Consider the following 16,872-nt stretch of genomic DNA (forward strand, 5'->3'; position numbering starts at 1 on the left):
ACACAACCTTCATAGCCTCAGTTTTACATTCCCATCATGTTTCAGAAAGTGATTTCACGGAAATGGAGGTGTGTTCCCTTAGAATGTCTCATCTTTGTGTTGAAACTGCAAAAAGCATGTAGAGCTGTTGCATGAAGCAGAAAAATGATATTGATAATACTGAGCACTGAGCAGCATCTAAAACCACGAGGTTCAGACTATGAGCACTGAAGGGCACCTAAAATGCCTGAGGGTTCATCTGCAGAATCCGAGCCTGAACGCCAGAACGTTTCCCTTTCGTGTTGCTGCTGTTCTCGTATCCTTGGTCTCTGCAGTCAGAAAAAGGTAGACCAAAGCCATCCAATATTTCCAATAACTTGTCCAATAGTTTCATTCCGATCGTGTCTTTCGCAACAAAAAATGAGAAGAAATGTTCGCATATTTCAGAAGCCTCTCCATCTTGCACACGAATGAAGCGGATGCTGACGGAAAGTTGCTCTTGGTGGCCTATATCTGGGGTGCAATCAAGCAACACCGGGTAGTACTTGTAAGTTGAAACACGTGCAAGTATTTCACTTCTGATTTTGTTGGTTAATAATCCAAGGAGCTAGTTCTGAATATCGGCACTCAGATAGTTATCTCATACTTCCCCGGTTGATGATCTTCGAATATGCTCCTGCATGGCTGGGTCAAATCGGGCGATCAACTCCAACTGCCCAAGAAAATTACCATTGTTAGGCTCGTCGAGGCCTTTCGATGACCCAAGCAATGCCAGATTTCTCTCAGCTAAAAAATGAACAATCACAATCAAACGCTCAAGGAAGTTTCTCCAATGTTTTTTCTCCAGGTCTATCAAACTCTGAAGCTTATCATCGAGAGTCTTTCCGGCTTTTAATCTTGCATCCAATTCCTTCCACTTCTGCATGCAAGCTGTGTGGTCTGGTGAGGCTTCATGTCGGGACAATGTTTTTGACAAATCTTTCCAGGCTGGATGGCAGGTGAGATGAGACCACCAGACAGGTGAGATGCATGGCGACATTTCCAAAAAGCTTACAACAGAAGCGGTGCTCAGCGTCGGCCGCTATAGAATATATTAGCCATGTGCGCTCGATTCATTCACCATTTTTGAGCTTTCTATAATAATTTTCAGCTGAGAATCTCATATTCGCATCGTTTCTTTGGAAAATCATGCACTTTCACATACTTTGACCCGAGCTTGACAATGGCAGAAATGGTCACCTGGTCAAGCGCTTGAGGCCACTCTGAAGGGTCAGCAAAATTTGACAAAATCCACAGACAGCTCACCTCCAACTGATTCTTTCTCTGCCTGTCCAGGCATCTGTTCTTCCATTAAAAATGTTGTCTTCATCCATGTCCCCGGAATTCCTATCTTGCTCCTGGCGCTGGAGCTGTGATGTTGAGTCAAATGTGCTGTGCTGCGCTTTTGGTGGTTTCATTAGAAATTTCTCAAGACAGCCTCTCAATTTTGTTTCTTCAACCTTCAACGCCTCTTGCTTTTTTATTTTTGCGGCTCCAGACTCGTAATGCCTAGGACCCCGGTTTCTGTGCCTATCACTGTTCATTATTGACAGGATAGCTTATGTGAGCCTAATTCCGAGTATGTTAAAAAAGAAGATGACGCTTACTCGCGTCCTAAAGGTACTTCCGCAAGATGGAGGAAATGACGTAAAATCGAGTAAATACTTCATAGTAAATTTCCTTCGATTTACTTTGAGGTCGTTGAAAATCTATTTAACAAGTAATAAAAACATTTTAAAAAATGAAAAAGGAAGTAGGGATGTTACTGGAAAAGGTATGGAAACAAGAAGAAATGATTGATTATACGAGAAAAAAAAATCATGTCTGTTTAAACATAAAGATACAGGGTTCTATTTTAAAAGTCCATCTATCTTTCTGAATTGTATGAAGAGGATGTTTAATGTATGGCAGCAGGAACCATTTAAGAATAAAGTGTGATGGACACGGAAGAAGCACATAAACAACAACAACTCTGCCACGAAAAGTCCGGTTTTTGCGTGTTTCACTGTATTTTTCATCCTCATTGAGATTTACAGATAGATCTGCCTTTGGCCAGATTCGAACCCAGTATAGGGCCTGTCAGACTCACGTATAGGTAGGTATATTATGGTACGCACTTCTTAGATCCAAGGTACTGAATACACGGTACTTAGCCACGTCACGTACCATATCATCCAATTTGGGTAAAGGATATGCGTCAAGCTGTGTGAATCTATTAATAGTCTGCAAATAATCCATGACCATGCGCTTCTGATGATTAGCCGCCATATGCACCACGAGCACCTGGGCCCTCCACGTAGAACTACTAGGCTCTATAATGCCCTCTCATAGCAATCGTTTTGTCTCATCAGCGATGAACTGCGCGTCGGCACGAGTATACCGTGTAGACTTTATGGTATGGGGTCTACAATCGACAGTTAAGCTAGGAAAGAGAGCAGGGGGGCTCGATAGCCATCTAGGCAAGATCGCAAACAGAAAGGGTATTCTCCCCGGCTCCGAACTGCATTTCCTACCGTCCATGTCTATGCAAAAATCATGGCCCAGCAACACATCGGCGCATAAGTTTGACATTATCATGAGTTTTGCATCAGGATACACAATATCGTTGACAACCAGATTAACAATGCACATCCCCTTCAAGCGTGGCCACAGGCCTGAAGATGCCATGTAGATTCGCTTCGTAGTTGGGCCGACCGTCCACCCCTGCTGTTTGACCAGCACTTGACAGACATAACTTGCGCTGCTTCCCGTGTCGATCAGGGCATCGGCAGCTTTCCCCTCGATGAGTACAGGTAGCGCCATGCTGGAAATGCTCCGTGACAGAGCCAGCTCCGCGGAGTGGGCTTCCCGCAAAGTGTTAGTTCCCGCGAGGGTAGTACGTCGCGTCTTCATCGAGTGACAAACCTTCGCAAAGTGTTCTTTCTTCCCGCAAGTATGACACATCGCATCCTTGGCAGGACAAAGAGCCCAGGCGTGCCGTCGGTTTCCGCAAAAGTAGCACTTTGCATTCTCGGGAGGAGAAATCGCAGCGGTTGTACCCTGGGCTTCTTCTTCGGGTGCCGGCGAAGCATCGATAGCTCCCGGAGCTGTCGCGGCGCCCACAAGTGGTCGCTCGGCATTAGAGGCTAGCTCCATGTAAGCTTCAGCGGTAGCTCCTGCTGTTATGTAAGGCCGTCCGTATGCCTCAGAGCGAGTTTGCGCGAGCTGCAAGACGCGAGCTTGATCGTAAGCATCTTGGAGCGTCATAGCTGTTTTCTACAGTAATCTTAGCCATATCGTGGGGGATGAGAGGCCAGTTACGAAGCCGTCTCGCATCAAATCATCTGCTGTCTCAGCGGCCGTTCGAGCTTCTGTCATGCAGTCCTTCCCAAGTTTCGTCAATTACTGAAGATAACGTTTGAGAGGCTCCGATGGATCCTGTCTCCGCGTGGCGAGCATGTGTCTCACGTACAGAGCACTACGAGGTTTTACGTAGATTTCTCGTAACGCGTCCACAGCGGTCGCATAAGTTTCGCAATGTGAAACGTAGTCGAAAACGGTGTTGGACACGTGACAGGTGAGCACAGACCATTTTTGTTCATTGGTCATGTCTGGCGTCGTGGCTGTATAATTGGTCAAAGCCCGAAGCCAATGTTCCCATTGGCTCGCTGCATCTGTCGCCTGAGGGTCCCCATTGAACATTTTGAGTCGCAGTAACTTGTCCATGTTGACTCCAAGCGAAGGGTTTGATTTCAATAAAAAATGTGGTGATATGAATCCACAAAACTCCTTCCAAATAGTGAGCTTTATTGAAATCAAAACTTCCACATCATCTACAAAGAGATTAAGCAATTCTTAGCAAACGGCCATATAAAAACCCTTTAAAAAGCAAGCCGTATAAAGGAGCGACAATTATACCAACTCGGATCAAATTACCAACTCGGATGTGCATAATAACTCGGAATTATTATGCTTACCAACTCGGATCGTCACAGAATACAGGCAGTCCCTCGCACGCATACCTAACCACTCATAAATCATTAAAGATCTCAACCGCCAGGGAGGAACTGCAGCAGATCACAACCATTATTTCATTACATGGTTGTGAAGTGCAACATGATGTCTTTGATTAAACCCATCAGTGAAGCGATTGCGAGCCGGATGGCATGCAGGATAGTGTTATTGGAAACGTCCATGTTGCACAACGACTTCAAAGAAAGGTGCTTGCGCTGATGTGGGAGGCCCATATTTGCGGGTGGCCCTCAGCAGCTGCGGGCTCCACGGGCGCCTAACGGAGGCTCTGAGATTCGTGCCGCATAAGGATTGTGATGCATCACAAAGTGCACTGTCCCTCTGATGGATGTTAAGCTGGGTCACTGCCTGCTAGCATTAGCTGATGCATGTTAACGATCCCATGGTGCCTTTTTTTGAAGAATAGACGAGTTATGACCGGCACCCTGAAAAAGTTTGCCTCTGAATTTTTTTTAGCCGCGTCGCAAACGCTGCTCAGAGAGTGCACTCTGCTGTTGTTGTTGTTCTTCTTCTTCTTGTTCTTCTTGTTCTTGCAGAGAAGACAAAACCTCAAAGCTCCACCCATTCTGGGAACCATAGCTCCACCCATTCTGGGAGAGCCTTCATATAAACAGATATCCACCATTTTATTAACTCGCATAGCTTTGAGGCCTGTTTTGTAGGCCCGTGGTGTCTTCCTCTCTCACACAGTTTTATTTCAAATCAAATTCGATATATCATTTCATTTTTCACAGTCGCTAACATAGTTTTAGACTCGGTTGAAAAAAAACGGGAAGAAAATCCGATGAAAGTTGCCCTTTATAGAACTAAATGAATTCTCAAAGGCCTGTAACTTCAAGTCCATTGAGATTTTTTTTTTTAAATCGCGGCATGGTCAGTCATACACCGCCCGAAATAAGAGACGGGAAAATGCCGAGATATATATATTTTGTTTAAATCGCGGCATGGTCAGTCATACACCGCCCGAAATAACAGACGGGAAAATGCCGAGATATATTAAAAATTCGTCCATTTGATGACAATCGTCACGATGAAATATTTAATTTATACGTCGTCACAATAATGTGGAGAGAGGAGCATAGCTTCGTTCACGTGTCGCCACACACGGGAAATTTCCGAGATATATATATTTTAAATCGCGGCATGGTCAGTCATACACCGCCTGAAATAACAGACGGGAAAATGCCGAGATATATTTTCACTTTGCACAAAAATAACATCAAGTAATCGAATCAATAGGAATGTCCTGTGCCTATAACATCGACGTTATAGGCACAGCTGCATCTAGGCATTGTGTAACATCGACGCGGCTTTTGTTTTAATTAAAACTTTTTGTACTTGTTATTCTATCGTACACAACTTCTGCAATTATGGAGATGCCAGTCCCATGTTATCCCATCATTTTTATCAAACACCCCAATCATAGACGTGATGATTCAGAGTAATTGTGCATTGAATTTGAAGTGAAATGAGATCATAGTACACCGGTAGAGTACATGTACAGCAATTTCCTCTTCATACAATATTCGATAGCTCGGTACACCCAGTGCTTTGAACTTTTGGACTTTAAAAAATCTTTTTTTAATTCCAATGTTTTCAACTCGGGCTTCCTTACAATAACCATTGTTGGTTGTATTTATTTATGGAAAAAAATTCTCGTAAGTGAATTCTAACAGAAATAATTTCTCCATTAAAGGAGATCATATGATTATCTTGGTCAGTAATTCTAAAATGTACTCTGTACCCTATATGGTTTTTCCTGACACAGGAAGTTCCATATTGACCCTGAAAACCCAATAATAGTTGATTATGCGCTGAATGAAAATATTGTATTTGTTCTTATACCATTATTATGAGCACCATAAATCAAATGTCAATGAATTAATTAATACTGCATTTATACCTAAAGATATTTGAATAACAGCATCGCTGGAAAACATCTCATTAGTTTCACTTTTTTTGAGGAGAAACCCAATAACTCTCGAAATGAATTATTAATTGTGAAATCAACTTTATAATTATTTTTATGCTTAATAATTTATTATGGAGTATATATTATTATTATTATTATTATTTTTTTGGTATGCAGAATCGAGGCTCGTGAAAGAGCTAACATTTATCACACAAACAAATCAAACAGACAAACAAAATATATAAAAAGAGGGAGCGGTAGACAAGATGGGGAGAGAAGGGGAAGCACACAAACACAACATTTGAGAGCAGGGACATCGGGAGATGTGTGGGAGGGAGAGGGCTTGGGGGGAGAAGGCGTGGGAAAGGGGGGGGGGGGGGTGGGAGAAGTATAAAACACAAGGACGCCAAGGACTTCCAGGAAAGAAGTTGGTATTTCAAAAAAGTGGATTTGCGGTGAAATTAGCGGGGGTAGAAAAGATCAAGTTTTTGGATTGCGGGAAAATAAGAGATGGTGGTGAACAGCTGCTTTAAAGACCTGGAGGGAGGAGTGGGATTGAAGAGAGTGAGGAAGTTTGTTCCAGAGGCGGGAGAAAAGAGGAATGAAGGAGTGGAGGTGAGCAGAGAGTCTTGATTTTGGCAGTTTAACCATAAGAGGGTTGCAGGCAGATCTTGTGCGACCTGTAGGAATATTTGGGGGACAGAGCCCAGGGAGAGCTGTGGGGCAAGGCCGGAGAGGAGTCGGTAGAAGACGGAAAGACCACCAACCTGCCTGCGGTGAGTGAGTGAAAGGCCCTTGGAGTTAGCTTCATCGCGGAATCGCAGAATCCATAATGATGTTTTTGGTTCATCACCTTGTTCTGTCATGAGGAGAATAATTTTGGAATATACTGTATCTGGGAAATCTCACATGTGCTACAGGTGGGATTGTTAAAGTTTTGTATCCACTTGAACCTGGATTATAACTAAATTTATTGTTTTCCTTTGTGGTATTAAATAGGGTATTATAAGTTTATATTGACAATAATAATGTTTCATATTATTTTGTGGGGTCAAGTTGTAGTAGGTATAGGAATTAAGCCATGTAATTACTCATCGTGAAATTGGAATTGTGCTTCTCATCTTATTTAATACGAGCAAAGGTACCCGGCATTGCGTTGCCGGGTACAGCAGAGCCACTTCGTGATGTGAAAATGAAGAGAGGGGGAGAGAACGGAGGGGGTAGGGGAGGGAACGTGGAGGTGAGGAGGAGAAAAGGGAGGGGAAAAGAGTAGGGAAAAGAAAGGGGTGGGGGGAGGGGAGGGAGGAGGGTGAGTGGTGGAGACACAGAGTGCGGTATGTGGAAGAGAGAGGGAGAGAGTGGTGGGGGAAAGAGAGAGAGAGAGAGAGAGAGAGAGAGAGGTGGGGGAGAGCCAGAGTGGTGTGGGGGAGAGAGAGAGAGCGGGGTGAGGGAGAGAAAATGAGGGGTTGGGGAGAGAGAGAAGGGGCATGGGAGAACAAAAAAGAGAGAAAGATGAGGGGAGGAGCAGGGGGGGGGGGGGCTTAGTAAAAAGAATGATATGTTATATTTCAATGACCGTGCGCACACGTGCGTGCACACACACACACACACACAATGTCCCGTATGAGCGCTTGTGAGTGGACCGAGGCACTGCGGCCTGTTCAAAGTTCCGTTGCAGTAAAGTATAAACACATAAAGTACATCAAAAGGACACCTAAAATTCCAAATGGTTTCCAATAAAATTCCAACCTTGAAACAGGACTTTGTTCATCAATCAGTGTACTTTCTACTTTTTAAAGGAAGGAAGTAAATTAAATAGACCACAGCAGGAGGAGGGAGGAGGGCCATGTTCTTTCAATTTGATCTTTAATTATATTTATTTTGCCTTTCTAACTCTGGATATTTCCCCACAGAGTACACAGGTGTGATTGCGGAAGCCTTGACGTCAATCCTGCTGGTTAATTATTTTCATTGCATTCAAATCCCGTTAGTTAATTATTTTCGTTTTACTCAATAAAGTTACACTTTTTGGCACATTCCTTAATCTTTTCTTCACTCAATGTAATCAATGGAGCAGTAGAAAGAGTAAAGTTTAATGCTTTGGCAATGTGGAGAAGGAGGAATGACAGCCCTGCTGAAATCTGCGTAAAAGTAATATACTTGGTTACAAGAATCGCTAATGTCTTAAATTTTACAAATTTCACTCCAGATTTTGATACTTATTTAGTCTACAGGATCCGATCCTCAAATCCGAATCCAGATTTTGATTATATGCCAAGGCACATTTCAATAGGCCGAAACAAAATGGTGGCTTAATAACCCAGCGATGTGAGAGGGCTGAACAAGATGGTGGACCACCATTTGGGTAAGGCTTCTTTTTTTTTGATATGAGCACCCTGCTAATCACTTTCAAAAGGGGTGTTTAAACACACCCAAACACCCATTTTTAATTCATGCACTCACTTGGCACCTGTACCATCATAAACTATAACGGCACTCAGTCGAGAGCATACCTCCGCCTGGTTGGTCATATCACTCAATGGTGAAGAATCACTTTAAAAATTCTACTAGCTGGATCCGGATCCGGATCTTCACCAAAATTGAATCGATTCTTCCTTGTCACACACACAACCTGTCCAACAAGTTTCGTCAAAATCCATCCATAACGTTTTGAGATATCCTGCTATGTATCGTTTTTGGCCCTATCTCCCAATGGTGAAGAATCACCTAAAAAAAAAATAAACAATTTTCATATCCGAATCCATATTCAGATCTTCACCAAAATCGAAATATATTTCAAATCATTTCGTCCTTGTGACATACGCTACATCTCTGCCAAATTTCGTCCGAATCCGTCCACAACTTTTTGAGATATTTCGTTCACAAACAAACAAACAGACAGGGGTAAAAACATCACCTCCATCCAACTTTGGTGGAGGAGGAAACCAGGTTAGATCCATTTATACAATGTGTGTCGTGCAAACCACGTGCTGTCAACTCCATACCACCACATACCAACATGTGAACCTCCAACATTCACCACAGCCTCATGATAAGGTGAGTTGTTTTGCTGTTTGTTTGTGACCATACTGCTTTGAGCTCCCAAGGTTAATCACAACGAAACTTTCTATGATGAGTTTTTTTTAACCACGATGTACCTGAATTGGGGTTTCACCAGTCATGATGAGGTCATTTGGGCCGTTATTGCTGTGTTACACTCGAGTTAATTTAATCACGAACCCGAGGTAATTTCTATACCACAGCTTCATTCCTTTACACCCTTTAGACCCTTTACACCTCTTAGACCCTTTAGACCCTTTACACCATTTGGATAATTTACACCCCTTAGAGCATTTACATCCCTTCGATCCACTTAAACCCTTCAGACCCTTTAAACCCCTTAGACACCCCTTTAGACTATTTACACCCATTTAGACCCTTTACACATCCTACAGACCCCTTTATACCCTTTACACCCCTAAGAGCCAATTAGGCCCTTTTAAAAGCTCGAGACTCTTTAAACACTTTAGACCTCTTTATGACCCTTAAAACACTTTAGACCTCTGTCGTAGAAATTTAGAATTCAAATAATTGACTAATCAAGAATTCAATGTCCAAACTTGTCAGAAGATGATTGACAGATTTTTAATTCCCATGGAGGACCTCACTTAGGTTACAAGGAAGATATACGTCAAAGAAACACAAAAACTCACTTAGCAAAATCCCAATTCAAGAAGAACACACTGCAAAATCCCAATTCAAAATCCTAATCAAAACCTAAATCAAAATCCTGCAGCAAAATCCTCAAGTGAAATCCTAAATCCTCTGGTCCAGGGCAGATTCTTTATACCAACTGGGAAGGAAGAAGTGAGGTTGGGGGCTGATGGGAGGAGTAAGGAATGGGGATTGGCAAAGATCGGTGGATGAGGAAGAAAGATAACAAAGTTCAGAAAGTTTAGCAAACTATAAGTGAAGGTAGAAGCATTTTGTGGTTTCTGGCACCACCTTTTAGTCCGTCCACGGTAAAGCAGGTCATTTCTTCAACACCGTTGCATGTAAGGCAAGCCAGACAGGATTGTTATCTCTCCTCCCTAACCCTGTCAATGGGTCTGATTTATATGTTGGTGCAAGATAGGTATGATGTTTTTTCCTTCAGTACAAACAAATTATATGGCTTTAGAGAAAGCAACTCGGCTCTGACAATTTCCACCTGGGTCGTTAATTTGCTCTGTCAGCAAGGGGGAGTGTCGTTCACAGAAAGTTAGTTTTCAATACTTTTCAACCTTTTTGAGATGCAGTTATATCTTGTTGTGTCTTAATACATTTACCATCTTGTCTCAGCACATTCACATACGTTGTATCAAATCAATAGAACATTAACCACAGTTGGTAAGCCTTACAAGAGAGTGTGTAATTTATTTCCCGAGAGAAAGGTATTTCTCCAGCCCCAGTTGCGAAGCAACTATCTGTCCTTTATAGGGATAAAGGGTGTTTTAATCAATTACAGATGTTAACACTTTGTAATGTAAGCTGAAAACTACATATATATATATATATATATATATATTCATATTACTAACAAGTAAAGAGATTTGTTATATAGATTAAATCATATTGACTATGTGAGTTAAAACATGAGAGGAACATAAAATCAAAGGAAAAGGGTTCTGCAAAGACAAAAGCTGCTTTGAGACTTATAGTTAGCGCTCGGCAGGTGTGCATTGATATGCAGCCCTGGTTTGACCTTGACAGCCTCCCTGATAACAAGTTTAGAAGTTTTCCGAACTTTGTAACTTTTCTCAAACGTGTATTATATAGTGGAGTCTAAATACATAACTATTTGCAGAATATAATGATTATAGATGTTATATAAAGAGTATATTTATTGATTATATAAACATTAATTGAAGAAAAACTATTCTTTGGTTTTGTTCCTTATCATTGCAAAGTGGAAAAGAAAGCGCACTTGTGTGGCGTTGCCATGGAGATTGCACACTAGCTTGCCCTGCAGCTACAGGCAACGATTTATGATCCTGCTCTCAGCTCCCGTTTACGAAAGAGAAAATACTTATAACTGGTAGACCTTATAAAGAAACAATTTATGTTAATGTACATATATTAATGAAGCTTAATCAAGCAATTACAACTCAAGTGATGCAGCAAGCGGTTGAGGCTCAAGAAAGTCACTCAGTTCACAAATTAAGTATGCAAATAATTAATTTACATTTCCACACCCCTTAGAGAATTCGAAAAAAAATTCCCCCAAAAATTGGTTTGAACAATCTTTTCGGTGTGCTATTCGCATCACATCACAAGTTGCAATGACAAGTCAAAAGTGATATGTTAAAGTGAAACTGAAACTACTGATCTATGGATCATTGAATGGGAAACCAAAACGAAATGCTGTGGGAAATTTCTGAAATCAAAGCTGTGGGTAATATAGGGAGAGGGGGAAGGTCGACAGCTGAAGAAACAATGTGGAGAGAGATAGGTGCCTGGAGGTGGTCAGTTTATATGGAAAGAACTTTGGTGATCTTCTGTCAGGCAGTAGGCTCAACACATGCCGAAACCCATTTCCCAACTGAGCTTTCATAATATCACCCTTACTCTGAAACAGTACTTCGGAGATACAAGCATGGATTGGAAATCTTCACTGATGAAATGGAACGAGGTTGTCGTAGTTGCCAGATACACCTATTGCGACATATGCTCACTGAATATTTACACTGAATTCCCATTTTTACCAATACACACTAAAAACAATTTGCTCATTCCAGGTGAGACATCTGTGAACCCCCGTCATTGACGAGTACCTTTGCTAGTATATTAATATTTTCCAGTCGTGTGTTTCATATACTCCTTAAAATCTCTTTTACTACTCAATGGTGAGCAATTGGCTCTCCAAAAATGATTTGTATGTGTTGAATTCAGCTTGAATAAAATAAAAGTATAAGCATTATTTCTTATCGAGCGATGAGGGTATTGAAAGTATGATTGAAAAGATAAATACAATTACAAGAAGAATGCCTCCCTCTGGTGTAGAAGCTATACATAACCGTTTGGTTTCTCTCATTTACACAATCATCAAATATAATAACGTCTTTTTTGATTTATTCAAATCTTGCCGTGAAGGTATATCATCTGTATTATCACAGAGAACGCAAGATACGGAAAGATCAGAGTTATTTATATATTTTTTGAGTATGGCAGAATAGTTGTATTATATCTTCAATGTTATAATAATTTAATTTGGTTTGAAGTTTAAATAAACCGATAATGTATTCTTTTTGAAGGCCCGTATTAAAAACCTTGTGATAGTAGTTGTTTCTCGGGTTGAAAACGTGACTTTGTAAAAATTATTATGTTTTCATAATCTAAAAAGTTAGGAGTAAGGAGAATATTTAATAGCAAACAAGTTTTTCCACATCCACTTGAAACAACTATTAAACATCTTAATGAATTTGGTAAATTTTTATGGTTAAAATTTAATCTTGGTCTCCTAGACAGGAAAACATTCATTAATTTATATATTTAGAAAAGAAATCATCTAGTTTTTTTACAATTCTTTTTTTCGAAGCTCTATGTTTTATCTGAAATTTAGGTTTGATTTCTGAATTATTTATTCTTTTATTTATATAATAACTTGTATTGACGTTTTCTATAAAATGACAGTTGTGAATTAAATATAAGAACAGGAGCACCCATCCCCAGTGACGGGAAAAGCAAGCAAAAGTACCCGGTCCCCAGTGAAGGCAAAAGTTGAAGTTAAACTGTTATTTTAAATTATTTCATGGACTTTTAAAAGGTTAATTGTGTTACATTCTTGGTTTCACTCTGATCAGAGTCCCTGATCTACTTATACCACCAACCGCGAAATGTCGGTGCTACATCAGGTAACGGAGGTTCAATTTGTCAAAAAAAAAGAGGGCAAAATATCCTGCTTGCGAAATAAAATTTGGCATTAACATTATTAATGTCTGTTCTCCCATCATTTTAAAAGTGAATGTTGAGCTTTTCTAACACAGCGCAGGAAGCGAGACACAGACAAATGCACAGACAGACACCACCACAGTTCGCCATATACAGTGCCATCAGAAAGTATTCAGACCCCTTCACTTTTTTCACATTTTGTTATGTTGCAGCCTTCTACTGAAATCGTTTAAATTCATTTTTTTGCAATTGTGAGGCCCAAATGAAAAGGCCAAATATCAGAAATTGAAGGCTTTTTTTCTTTTAAACGATTTATATAAACATCCGTTAAATCTCGATCGGTGCAGCCGTTTGTGCGGCACCCGGGAAAATAACGTCATGCGGGAGCAAGTATCAGCAGGATGTGGCAGTGTGGGAGTCCACGTTTCTGATCCTCCTTTATGCCGAAGTAGCCCACCACTTCTCCAAACATTTGCTCTTCAGATCCGCCATGACAGATTTAAGCTTGATACTGAAGACGCGTGCAGTTAATACTCCCGATGTCGTATGTACTCCCGATATGTGTTTCCTTCATTGTAAAAACTACCAAATCAACAGTTAAAAGGATTTTGAGCCGATAGCTGTTATGGCCTTGGCAAGATCGATGGAGACAGCGATCTGTTAGCGTATCCACCGCCCAAATAGCTCTGTGGAATTCTCTCGTGTAGAGATTAAACTCACGTCATTTGAACTTTGGCTGAGGTCATTATTTACTTTTAATGATGTTTATATACGAATGATGTTTAATGATGTTTATATTGGTTTTGGGTCGTCCTTTCCGCATATCTCGTGGGATTGTAAGTTGGAGAGACGGCCGTGATGGCGGGGAGCGAGGGGGATGGAATTCTCTCAATTAGGGATTCAACCCTTGTCCTTATAAAAGGTCTTTGTCCGAGGTCACCGAGTTCAATCGGTGCAGCTGTGCAGCGATCGGTGCAGCCGTTTGTGCGGCACCCGGGAAAACATCGTCACAATGAGAACAATGAACGTTATGCGAACGCGAATGTTATGCGGGAGTCCAAACCTGAGAATACTGGAGACCAAAGCTGAAATTGGGAAAACTAAATAGCCTATTTTACTCCTGGAGATCCCAGGATTACCCACACAAAATAGCGTTTCGATCTGTTTAGCAGTTTTTACGGTACCTTCGAACAGACAGATGGACGGACATTTGGTGAATTGTAATAAGATGTCACAAAAATATAGTGCATCGAGCAAGTACAAGGTATGTCATGCCTTTTCTTGTGTATTCAGAACCGAAACTTAGAAAAACAAATCATTAATGCTGAGCTGAGTCAGGAGGAGATGATTTGCATGCCTTGGATGTCAGACGGATTATGGAAACGAAGCAATCCACAAAAGAGTAGGTCTATAGTTTGTGGATGCCATGAGAGCATAAACATGCTTCCTGTACAACTATAAATTATTCATTAATCAAATCAAGTATTCAGCAATCACAATAAAACCACTGAGCAAGAATTCAAATTGCACAGATTGTGGGAATACCATTGCTGTAATGATAATTATTTTGTATCTAACCCATTCCTGCAGGACGTTGCCATGGCACGGGAGTTTGAGGAGTTTGTGCGCAAGGATGAGAGGTTTGAGGTCACCAATGAAGTCAAACTCGGACTCGTTTGTTTCGCCCTTAAGGTCAGTTATTGGAACCCAATCACAATCGGAAAGATAAAGTGTTTGGCTAGAATGCTGGTTGGGCTTGGAGTGAAATTACAGATTTGGGACCATCCATTTATTACATACACTTGGTGGCTGGGGGTTAAATAAGAAAACTTAAAAGGGAGAAATAGGAAAGTATAGGGAGGTTTGGGGAGTGAGAGAAGGGCAATTATGCAGCAAATGGAAGGATTTTTTATTTATTTACAGGAGCGAGGCTTATGGAAGCGCAAAGTAAAACTCACAGTGGGACAAACATCAACGGAATGAACGAACAGGAAAGGGATGAGGGGAGGAACCACTGAGACAGATGGTGGTGCACTGCTTGATGAAGTCTTGGAAGGAAGAGTAAGGCAGAACAGCCTCTGGAAGATGGTTCCATAGATGGAAGAAGCTAAGAACAAAGGAGTGGAGGTATGCAATGAGCCTGGATTTTGGAGGTTTAACTAGGAGAGTTTCACTGAAAGAACGCATGCATCCTGCATTTGCTGTGGTGGGTTGGACGACTGAGAGAGCAGAGGCAACAATGTTGGAGAATAGATTGGAGCAACAGACGTTGTGCTTCAACCTCATGACGTAAGATTCCAATCATTTTGAGAGATTTGGATTCCACAGAGTCCAGCAGAGACAGTTGTGATTCTGGGGCAGAAACCCATAACAGAGCCAGTAATCCATTGAGCTATGGACCTAGGCCTTATCAACTGTGAGTAGCTCTGATTTTCCCAGGATTTAAAAGGAAAGCTACCATTTTGAATATGTAATAAATAGATATCTCCTCTCCTGGACGAACATGTTGAACCATTTATGTGCCTCACGTAATGTCTGCTCTTCCTTTTCCTAGACTACCTATTTTAACATCATCAGGAATTTTAATTCTTACTCCTCAGTCCTCTTTTCCTCGTACAATGTTGAATACGAATATTGAGGCTGATGAAGCATCTGTGGTTCGATCATTTTGAGAGAATTCGTTTCATTTCCACAAACTATTTGGATGCAATCGTTTCTCAGTCAAATCCTTCGGTATTATTTGAAACGACGAATGAAAGGAACACAAAGTACAACCACTTACTCCACATTTACCCGCTTTCTGTCCCGGAAACAGGGATCCAATGAACTCAATCGGCACCTGCTAGAAGCAGTGAACAGAGAGGGGAAGATTCACATCACACCGACGGAGCTGCGGTCCAAGTACACCCTGCGCTTCGTCATCTGCTGGGGGAACACTCGCGAATCCGTGCGCTTTGCCTGGGAGTACATCTCCTCCAAGGCGACGGCCTTGCTCTCTTCACCTTCTGAATAAGGGATTAATGGGGACCTGTAATGGGATCAGAGTGGGGGAAATCTGGGAGGGGAGAGAATCATCTCCAGAATCATAATTATGTATCTTCACCTTGAATCTGAGTATGGAAATTACTGAGGAACTGTAATGGGATTAGAGTGGGGGGATTCTGTGAGGGGTAAAAAAGCATGTCCAGCCTCATATCTTCATGAGCCACAGCTGGTCGTTGTGTGTATGACATTTGTTTATCATTAGCAGCCTCATAGTGTAATGATTAGAGCATTCGCTCTGAGTCTGAGATGTTGGTGGTTATAACCCTGGCTGAGTCATATCAAAGACTTTAAAATGGGACGTGCTGCTTCCTTGGTTGACGCTCAGCATTTAATAGGCGAGAGCACGGACAAACACCCACAAATTGGTAATAATGGCGCAGGCATTTGGTGGGCCCAATAGCTTCCTCCTGCGTCAAAGTTCTTTGTAATCCTTGTAATAATACGCTTGTTAGTCCCCTACTGGTTTCATTAAAGGTTTGCTCTCCGTCTGTCTGTCCATCCCACCTTTGGTGTTCCACACTTTTTCTAGATATCCTTTAACATATTCAACAAAAACTTGGTAGGCCCTACATTGCTTTATTATGATAAGGTACAGAACAAGTTTGAGTTTTGGGTGTTTCGCCAATTTTTCACGTAGATATACCCATTTTAGACTTGGAATATATCACATATTATACATGGGTCCGTTTTCTAGACTTTCCCCCCTTACCCTTTAACATATTCATTGCATACCCAAAAGTATACCTAAAATGTAACTTTGCAAACCTAAAACAATTTGTCCTACTGTATATGGCTCACAATTGCCGAGTGCTTGCAACAAGAATATTCATTGGGATCGGTAGGGGGCATGTATTGCAAAGCAATTCTCACTGTGTACTTGTTCTATTTGTTTGTTTACCTTTATGACGATTTTTTCTTCAACGACTCGACGAAGGACCATAAAACCCACATCATTA

General features: G+C 41.3%; 1 protein-coding gene across 2 annotated transcripts in view; it reads left to right on the forward strand.

The window, feature by feature from the left end:
• The window catches only part of LOC137432830 (aromatic-L-amino-acid decarboxylase-like), a 171,863-nt gene extending 155,349 nt beyond the window's left edge, over positions 1 to 16,514 (forward strand). Inside the window, exons 13-14 of one of the 2 annotated variants that reach the window (XM_068125071.2) lie at positions 14,462 to 14,563; positions 15,687 to 16,513. In XM_068125071.2, coding sequence (XP_067981172.2) covers positions 14,462 to 14,563; positions 15,687 to 15,884 — 300 coding nt within the window. In that variant the 3' untranslated portion in view covers positions 15,885 to 16,513. Of the gene's footprint in view, positions 1 to 14,461; positions 14,564 to 15,686 lie in introns of both variants that reach the window. The other variant, XM_068125072.2, reaches the window with a different exon arrangement.
• The last annotated feature ends 358 nt before the right edge of the window (positions 16,515 to 16,872 follow it).

Source organism: Myxine glutinosa, chromosome 8, assembly GCF_964187855.1.
Source record: "Myxine glutinosa chromosome 8, kmMyxGlut1.1, whole genome shotgun sequence".
Classification (NCBI taxonomy): Eukaryota; Metazoa; Chordata; class Myxini; order Myxiniformes; family Myxinidae; genus Myxine; species Myxine glutinosa.